The 9,756-nt window shown below is 44.3% G+C and overlaps 1 protein-coding gene across 7 annotated transcripts in view; it reads left to right on the top strand.

Moving 5' to 3' along the window:
* The window catches only part of Cpeb1 (cytoplasmic polyadenylation element binding protein 1), an 89,010-nt gene that overhangs the window by 61,128 nt on the left and 18,126 nt on the right, over positions 1 to 9,756 (top strand). For 5 of the 7 annotated variants that reach the window (XM_058577468.1, XM_058577466.1, XM_058577459.1 and 2 more), the window contains exon 3: positions 2,470 to 2,661. In XM_058577468.1, the coding sequence (XP_058433451.1) occupies positions 2,508 to 2,661 (154 nt within the window). In that variant the 5' untranslated portion in view covers positions 2,470 to 2,507. The remainder of the gene's footprint in view (positions 1 to 2,469; positions 2,662 to 9,756) is intronic. The other 2 variants (XM_058577462.1, XM_046438228.2) reach the window with 1 other exon arrangement.

The following is a 9,756-nucleotide window of genomic DNA, read 5'->3' as shown; positions in this document are numbered from 1 at the left end:
GGAGTCTGGAAAAAAATTAAGGTGAGGCCTGTGTTGGGGCTATTGCGGGAGGGTAGAGTTCTGTGATATGTAGACCTCCAGGCTTCATCTGGTCCTTGAAGGGTTTAGCCAACTTGTTGCTCAGGCCTGCGGTCTTTGAGCTTGAGATGAGAAGGGTTGGTAGTTTTATTGATTGGCCCTGCTCAGATTTTAATGTTCATATATATTAGAAATCTTGTAAAAATGTAGCTTAATTCCATAGGTCCGTATGGGGCCCGAGACTTAGTATTTGTAACAGGCTCTTGGTATGCTGATTTTACTGGTCTACCACATTGTCTTTGAATAGCAGGGGCATAGCTGATGATTAAATTCTCTCTGCCTGGGGTACAGAAGTAGCCGTTCATACAACAGATGTTCTGACTAGGACTGAGGGGATTATATACCTTCGTAATTTAGAAGGGAATAGATATTTAAATATGGATGCTTTAAAAGGAAACATTTTGCTTTTGTAATGAATGCATGTGGGTTAATTTTAAAATATATCCTTAGCTTGGAGGAAGGGAGGACATAGAATCTCAGGAAGGAGTAGTGTGAGGTGGGGGGCAATACCCACATGGGTGAGCTACTGCTTAGCTTGTGCAGTGTTGAACACAGCTTTGACAAACACAGACAGGAGCAAGCAGAGTGTCTACAGCCAGACAGGAATAGCGTGGATGGATGACACAGCAGCAAAGCTTAAAAAAAAAAAAAAAAAGCCTCCAAAGGGAGGAGTTCTTCCCACAGACTGACCATTTTTCCCCCTCAGGCTCTGTGCCTGAGTGTGCTGAGAGTATGCTGCTGGAAGCTCTGGCCAACTATTCATGTATTGGACAGCATTATACCCCGCTCTGTCCTGCCTTGCTCAAATCCTGCCTGGGCATATCCCAGGTGGGACTGCTTCCTGTATCTGCTTGCTTGCTTCTTGCAACAGGGGAGAACAAGAGGATGAAGTGCTACCAGCCTATACAGGTGTAAGCAGTCTTCCTGCTGAGGCTGAGACTCTTGCTATGAACCCCGCCCGCCCCCCGCATGCACCCCCCCACACACAGACATGAGGAAGAATCCCAGTGACAAGGGATCGTGTTGGAAAAGGCCTGACACAGGAGGAGACATTGGTGAAAAGGAAATGGCAGGGGCTCCAGAAGTTGGACTTTCTTAGGCTTTGTTGCTGGAGCTGAGAGTGGTCACAGAAATAGGTTGTTGGTCCTGGTAGCAACCCTGAGAAAAGGCTCAGTAATTAAAGATGCTAGTGACCACCTTCAATGCTGGCATTACCCCAAGGGCTTCTAGAAGGTCAAAGTCAAGAAAAGTAGTATTGACAGAGCCAGATATTGTGAGCTCCTGAACATGGTGTTTCTGATAGGGCATAAAAATACTTCTGAGATGGTTTCTCTTGTTTGGGTGTGTCCATGAGTGCTTTGGGAATGTTGCCTTAAGTTGCAGGAAGGAGGGGAGGCACTGGATCCATATGTCTGCTCATGACTGGTGCCCCTTCTGTTATGCTAAGGGGAGCCTGTGAGAGCAGATCTCACTCTAGCATTTGGGTTGTGGACCATGTCCTTTGAGAGATACCTGAAACAGCCTAGTGACTCTCCCTCCCTTTGCCAAAGCTGACCCCTTTTCTCTGTTTAAGGTGCTCCAGACAAGCCTGAAGCACTAGTGGTGTTCCCCGGGGTTCAAGTGCTCAGTGTTTTTCTGAAGGTTACTCCATTCCTCAGTAATAAACATTGCTGTGTCAGGGTGCTGTTCAGGGGCCACTTGGAGCACATAGATTTTTGCTAGCAGGATTGTGAAGCTTTGCATTGGGCTGCAAAGCCAGGGCTTGAGCCAGCAGCTGGAGAGAGTCCAGGACTAGAGTGTTTTTGGGTTTGGGGGTGGAGAGCAGAGGGAGGGGCAGGAGGGCAGAGCCACAGAAGCAGGCAGTCAGCTAGCTGCTTTGGCTTTGCCATCAGCAGATAGGACTTTAATTGTGGCTGAGGGCCACTTGGCTACCATTTCTGGAGAGTGGAGGGTCTGCCTCACAACCTGGACTTACCAGCACTGCACCTAGACTATTCCAAGTAGCTCTTGTAGCTGTCTTTTCCCTGGGAGGCAAGTCTCCTCCCCGTTGTCCCTCCTGCTCCTCCCCCGTTCTGAGGGATGATGCCGCTCTCTATTGCACGGCTCAGCCGGCTGATGTCACTGGCAGCGGGAAGCATCAGCAGCCTGATCACATGCTGGCCCAGTCTGTAATGCAGACGGGATAGGGGTGTGTGTGTGGGGAGGGGGCTGTATGGCAACTGCTTTTGCTCCGACGCCCCCAAAAGTGCAGAGGCAGCCGCTGCAGCATCTAGCCAGCTTGGATGTCTGGCCCCCGAGCCTGCAGAAACTATTATTAATAATACTTATTGTTGATAATATTGGGGAAAACAACCGTTAACTCTGGGATTTCTGCTGTCTTCCTATCCAAAGCAGAGTTCCAGGACTCCGAAGAAACAGTTACAAGCAGGATGCTTTTCCCCACCTCTGCGCAAGAATCTTCCCGTGGCCTCCCAGATGCAAATGACTTGTGCCTTGGCCTGCAGTCCCTCAGTCTGACGGGCTGGGACCGACCCTGGAGCACCCAGGACTCAGACTCCTCAGCTCAGAGCAGCTCACACTCGGGTGAGTGCCAGAGAATGAGTTGGCTGGGGGAGGGGGATGCATGGGGTAGCAAAGGAAAATATCCACAGCAACAGTTGTTCTCTTCCCTTTTGCATCACCCCCCCCCCCCCCAAACACACAACATGGAGCTGTTTTGCAAGAGATGGAAATGCTAGCTGTGAGCCTGGCAGGACAGATGGCTGCTCGTAAAGGCAGACATGCCTTTTCCACTTAACCCTGATAATTCCCTGGAGTTGTTAGTCTACACCTGGGTGGCTGTGAGAAGGGTCCCCAAGGTGGCAGCCTTATGCAGAAAAGATCCACTAACCCCCTGGAACACAGGCCTGTCTTGGAGATGATGAAGCAAAACACTTTTAGGTGGGGGGAGGGGACTTAAGGGATTTACTACTAGGTGACCAGGTTCTCCCCCCTCCTCTGGCTTTTAAAACTTGGGAGCTATGAATGAAGGGTGGGTGGTCTCTGGGTAATGGCAAGGGAAGAATTTTAACCTCAAGTGGGTATTAACACTAGGCTAGGTATCATTCCTGGTATATTAGAATTGCCTTAACGTAAAGTTAAGAGCATTGATTTTGAAAAGGGGTAGGCAGTGAGCAGGGTGGGGTAACTCCCAGCTCCAGAGGCTTTTTTTCCCTTTTCTTTGTGTTGAGGGTAACCAGAGGGAGGAAAGAAGAGCCACTCCCCTTTAGGATCCCTTCTTGTCTTCATAGTCTTTGATGGGGAGAAATTAAAGGGACTTCTTGGCAACCCCTTAAATTGCTTCTGCTCAGACTTTCCCATTACCCATTTATTTCCCTCTTGTGACACAAGGGGAAGGTTGGCAGATACAAGTCTTAGAGTACTTGGAAAGAAATGTGAACTTAAATACTATAGGTATACATATTTTACTTTATGTAAGTTATACATAATAAAAGGTAGTGACAATTCTATGGAGGAAGATAGAAGGCACAACATGCATTCCATTTGCTCTTGATGCTGACAATGGGATACACTGAGCCTGTTGTCCTTCCCTATCTCCCCATCCAGGGACCAGCAGTCATGGCAGCAAGGTACTGTCATGTTGAATTCTCTGGCCTCCACCTTTTTTAGACTAGGTCTTTTTTTTAGAATGCTTTGCAAAGCCTGGGATTGTTGTGTTTGTTAGGTATTTTGAGGCACATTTCCTTTGGTAAAATCCTATTTGGGAGAAGGAGATTGGAGATAAATATATTTATTTATTTATTTTATATATATTTATTTATTTTAATTTGAATGTGGGTAGGGAGATGCTTTGCTTTAAGTAAGTACTTCTGGGTTACGGTGGGATCTCTCAAAATACTGACCTTCAGCTGACTCAGGCTGTTCTGGAAAGGTTGGTAACTGTCCTGTTCCTTTGAACAGTGGAGATAGTGTCACTGTTTGGTTCATTGGCTGCACCTTGACTTGGACGCCACGGTACTTTGTGTGTTCTTTGAAGCCAACCATGTCTTGTCATCCCTCCCACTGGATCTGAACAAAAGACTGAAGAGTTCACATGGGAGATGGACACCTATCTGTGGGTAATTGGTGTTTGATCAAGCCCTTGTACTGGTATCAAATTAGGGTGTGGTCCTTCTTTGGCTCTGGTTTTTTAGTAGCTACTAGGGACATTCTGAAATATATCTTTGGATCCATAGAAATGCAGATGTGTCCCGTTTGGGGCTTAGAGAGCTTGGTCTGACAGTTACTGTGAAATTAGGATATAAAAAAGAGCTTGGCTAGGTGCGATTATGCCTGTAATCTCAGCTACTCCAGGAGGCTGAGGCGAGAAGATTGTTGAGTCTAGGAGTTCTCAGCCAGCTAGAACAACATAGCAAGACCCAGTCTTTAAAAAGAGAAACAAAATAAGGCTTGGTATCCAGTCGTAATTTCCCCAGTCTGCCACCACTTGAAAACTGTGCTTGTAGCTGTTTGTCTGTGGAGTCATCTTTTTTTTTTTTTTTCCTTTTCCACCTTGCATCTCAAGCACTTTAGTGATAAATATTACATGATTTTGTGGATCAGGGAAGGATTTCAGTCTGAGCCTCAGATTCATAAGGAGTGGAGGGTTGTCCCAGCAGTATGATCTGGTTGGGGGCAGTGTTAGCCTGAATATTTCTCCCCTCTGAGGATTGAGGACACACCCATCCCTAATCGACATGTTGTCTTTGGTTTTTGGAACTGTGGTGGCAGCCATCTCTCTTATTTGCCTGAGCTGTGGGCCTTCTTGGAAAGCCCACATGTGGGTACTGCCTCCTAGAGTAGGATGCAGCCCTCCCACCAACCAGCTGCAGTGCCAGATCGAGCACCCTTGCCAGCAATGCGGGAACATGCAGCCCACATTCCAGTGCCTACACTGCCTTCCCATATGAAAACCAACTAGGTCAGTTTCTTCAGGGAGGGAGGAGATATTTCAGCAACATTGGGCTATCTTGGAGATTCCTTGTAGAGTCGGCCTCATACCCTTTTGTGTCTGTGTGGAGTCCAGAGTGCAAACTTATTTCTTGGGCTTTGCTTTTTGACATATTGCCCCAGGCAGCTAGGGCTTCATCTGATCATCCTTTAAACTTTTAAGTATTTGGAAAGGTTGAAGAACAGGACTCTTGACTAAAAATTTTTGACGGAATTCATTCAGCAGGTATTAAGCACCAAAAAGTATGCCAGTCACTGTGTTAGGCACTGGAGGTACCTAACCCCGATCATAGGACAAAATTAAGATTCTCCATGAGTATCAAGGGAAAACAGATGAGAAAGCATACCAAATGTAGCACAATAACTCAATAACTACTGTAATTGGGGCTTCCATTTTCTATCCTAAGGATTTTGTGTGTGTGTGTGTGTGTGTGTGTGTGTGTATATATATATATATATATATATATATATATATATATATATATATATATATTTTTTTTTTTTTAGTTGTCAATGTACCTTTATTTTGTTTATTTATATGCGGTGCTGAGAATCAAACCCAGTGCCTCACACGTGCTAGGCAAATGCTCTACCACTGAGCCACAACCCCCAACCTTACCCTAAGGATTTTTTGTACTAGGATACCCTTCCACTGGATTCTTAGCTTGAGGCTGGTACATGTGGTACAGGGAGAATATTCTCCAGGGGCTAGAGTGCTTTTTTTTTTTTGGTACTGGGGATTGAACCCAGGGTGCTTAACCACTAAGCCGAATTCCCAGCCCTTTTGTAATATTTTATTTAGAGACAGGGTCTCTCTGAGTTGTTAAGTGCCTTGCTAATTTGCTGAAACTGGCTTCGAACTCCTGATCCTCCTGCCTCAGCCTCTGGAACTGCTGCTATTACAGGGGTACATCACTGCTCATGGAAGGTAGAGTGCTTTTGCTATGTAGATTTCTTTGACCTCAGAGGCTTGCTGGAAGACCCTCAATGGAGTCTGTTTTTGAGAGTTGCCCCTGTAAGGCCAGCTTCTCCTTTGCAAGCTCCTCCCGTCTAGTCTGTACACCCCTTGCTGGAATGGAAGTCATAAAAGCAAGATGAATGTTAGAAGTGCATTTTTCTAAAAGACCTCATTGGCAGATGTCCAGGGGTACTTTTTTCCTTCTTGTAGTATCTTAAGCCCTGTATGCTATAGGAGGGCTGTGGAAGCTATCCACAATATCCTAGGATAGGGATGGAGTGACTAATAGCCACAATTTATCAACTACTTTTTATGCTGAGCATGTCGTGATTTTTTAATACTTATTTTTTAGTTGTAGTTGGACACAATACCTTTATTTTATTTTATGTGGTGCTGAGGAGCGAACCCAGGACCTCACACATGCTAGGCGAATGCTCTACCTTTGAGCCACAAAAATCCCAGCTCGTGTCATGTGATTTTAATGCTTGCATAGATAAGGAAATAAGCTCACAGAGGCTGCAAAGTGACACAACTACACAGACCCAGCTTTCCAACCCTGTCCTAAAACTCCCATGTTCCCTGTTAAACTTGTGTTCCAACGGAGAATCTTAATGTTGGACAAGTAAGACTTAAGATCATCTCCATATGCGGTACAAGGGACTGTTTAGCCAGAGCTTAGGTGCTCCCTTGATAAGGTCTCTAACAGCGAGGGCATTGGATACAGTTCCCACTGTCCCTCCCACCCCTGAGTCTCAGTTCATCAGCTGTACCACCTGCTGGATTTGTCTTTTGCCTCCCCCTTGTTAGTCTTCCCTGTGTAGTGTTACTCAGCAGGAGAATGGGGCTAACTCTTTTGAGAATATACTTTGAGGGATCTAGAAACAAGGACTCTTGATGAACAGAATCCCAGTGGAGAAACCAGATGCTCAGTCTAAAATTGCCGATACATCCTGTCTCTTCCCACTCTCTTTAGGAGTCCCATGGAAATTAACCTGTGTGCCCTCTCAGGTTTCTACCTAACCAGTGAATAGAATGTTCCCTGTGCTATGTCACTTGCAGGCTCCCTATTGATGTGTGGGAAAGATCAGCCTGGAATGAGAAGGAAATCTTATAGCATTTTGCTTCTTTACTTCCAGTGTCTTCTAAATGAAGTTCTGAGACAATATTTAGAATAGGGTTAGGTGTCTCCTATATAGCACTTGGACTTCCCGCCCAACCAAGTTCCCTTATAAATATGACTTAACTTCTAATTCTCCATTACTGTATTCCCATCATATAACACAGTGCCTGGCTCATGTCTGCTTAATAAATATTTGCTGCATTAATGATGAATTCTGAGCCACTGTATTCTATTCCATTCATGCTGGGTAGCTTCCCCCCCCCCCCGCCCCCACAGTTGCTGGGGATTGAATCTAGGGCCTCATATATTCAAGATAAGCCCTCTACCACTGAGTTATATACCCAGCCTATACTGGGTGTTTTTTTTTTTTTAAAGTGCATAGTTCAAACAAGGTCTCTCCTATCCTGCCTCCTACTTGTGTTGATAACTTAGATGGGCCCATTCTTTAAAGTTAGTGTCTTTGACCCAGTAACTTCTAGGGCATGATAATGCACTTATACAAAATTTTTATCATAGAGCAGAGCTCGAATTCTATCATGGAACCTAGTATTTGGGAACAGTTTTTGGTGTAGAGAAGAGGGAAAATCTAGGAAGCAGTATAACAGCCGGTGCCTCTTATCTAAGAAAGAAGTTGAGGTGGTTTGGATGTATGCTGATTTTACATAGGACTTAAGTATGTCTTCTTTGCAATAATGGAACTTGCTCAGTGATCAAGATTGGGGATATACTAGGAAAAAGGCTATGCTTTATACAACTTGGGCCTGTGGGATCTAGAGTTGGTGGAGGGAGCTCACACTCATATGTAAACTACTTTTTTTAAAAAATATATTTTTAGTTATACATGGACACAATATCTTTATTTTATTTATTTATTTTTATATGGTGCTGAGGATTGAACCCTGTGCTTCGTATGTGCGAGGCAAGCGCTCTACCACTGAGCCACAATCCTAGCCCTCATATGTCAACTACTTGAATTAGGATATGTTTTAGAGTTGCAGAATTGGGGTCTCAGACCAAAATGTGGTCTATTTTCATACCTGGAATGAATGCTGCCTCCCCTCTTTCCTCTCTCTATGCCTTCATATAGATTCTCAGTAAGTAGTCTAGAATCAAGGATGGAGATGGGCAAGAACAGCATATGTGGCCTCTTAGGCTAGAAGTAATGGCTCCTGGTATGAATTTTTGACATAAAGTCAAAAACAAGTATTTGACTTTATGTCTTAGACCTAATCTCCACTTCAGCTGAGCGCAAGCTAAAACAGTAACTTACAATGCAAGTATCCAGGGCCAGACCCTGCCATTGCCAATGCTACCATCAGACTCTTGATGCCTTTGTACCCTTGGTGAAGCCTTCAGAAAATTTGAACAGTGACTCAGCTCTAAAACCCACAGGAGCTGGCATAGAAGGGTGAAAGTAGAGAAAGTTAACAATCAGTCTAAAAATATTACTGCTGATTTGGTCTCTTGTACTCTCTGAGGTAGCATTAATGAGCTGGAACCCTCTGCCAGGTTGGGCTATAGAGGGACAGTCAGGTCACTCTAGGGCATCTGACCAGTGTCAGAGTTTCCAGAAACTTGGCTCATTCTGTGGTTTGAAGGAAATCTCAGAATTCTGTTGTTGACATACATTTTAACCCCATGTACTTTCATCATTCTCTATCTCTGTTTTTTTTTCCTGAACCATTAAGAATATTACAAAAGGGGCTGGGGATGTGGCTCAAGCGGTAGCGCGCTCGCCTAGCGTGCGTGCGGCCCGGGTTCGATGCTCAGCACCATGTACAAACAAAGATGTTGTGTCTGCCAATAACTGAAAAATAAAATGTTAGAGCTCTCTCTCTCTCCCTCTCTCTGTGCCTCTCTCTCTCCTTAAAAAAAAAAAAATTAAAAAAAGAGAATATTACAAAAAAGGAATTTAAGTTACCTTAAAATTGATAACAATACTTAAAAACTGGCATTTATATTCCAATTTTAGCATTTTTCTCTTCCTTCTCTCTTAACACGCATCAGCCCAAACTTTAGGCCCTAGCTCTTCTTGTTCTTGCTCAGAATGAGCTTACAAAGTCCCTTAATTGTCTTGAACATACTTTTTCATGAAAGTATAATTACTGTTCCTTGCCACTGTTTTTGTATTATTTGTTCCTGGTACTGTGTTATGCCACTTTTTTGCTTCTCCCTGTACCCCACTCGAGTGTTATCAGAGTTAACACTATTTGAGGGCGAGTCCTGTACAGCCACCTGGATTGCTTTGGTACCCTCCCTTCTATTTTTTCTTTCCAGTGTGGGTTGCTGTTGTGTCCTAAGAGCTGTATTTATATTATAATCTCTAGTCTTTAAATCAAAGGAAATATATATGAAAGATATTTGGGTGAGGTAAAGGGGTTGATTAGGAACTTGAAGTAATAAGCCTCATTTTTTCTAGATTAGTGCTTCTTAAATTTTAATGTACATGCAGATCTCTTGGGATCTTGTTAAAATGCAGATTCTGATTCACGTGGGGTCCAAGATGCATTTTTTAATGAGTTCCTACAATGGCAAAGCCTAGCTAAAGTTTGAGACCTGCATGCTTTGGTCCTGTGGCACCAATTTCTGGTAGGTGAGATTGCTCATTTGT

The sequence above is a fragment of the Marmota monax genome, unplaced genomic scaffold (assembly GCF_021218885.2).
Source record: "Marmota monax isolate L192 unplaced genomic scaffold, Marmota_monax_Labrador192_F-V1.1 WCK01_AAM20220418_F8-fsc00005, whole genome shotgun sequence".
Lineage (NCBI taxonomy): Eukaryota > Metazoa > Chordata > Mammalia > Rodentia > Sciuridae > Marmota > Marmota monax.
Note: the sequence above shows the minus strand (reverse complement) of the source record. Positions and strands in the feature narration are given on the sequence as shown.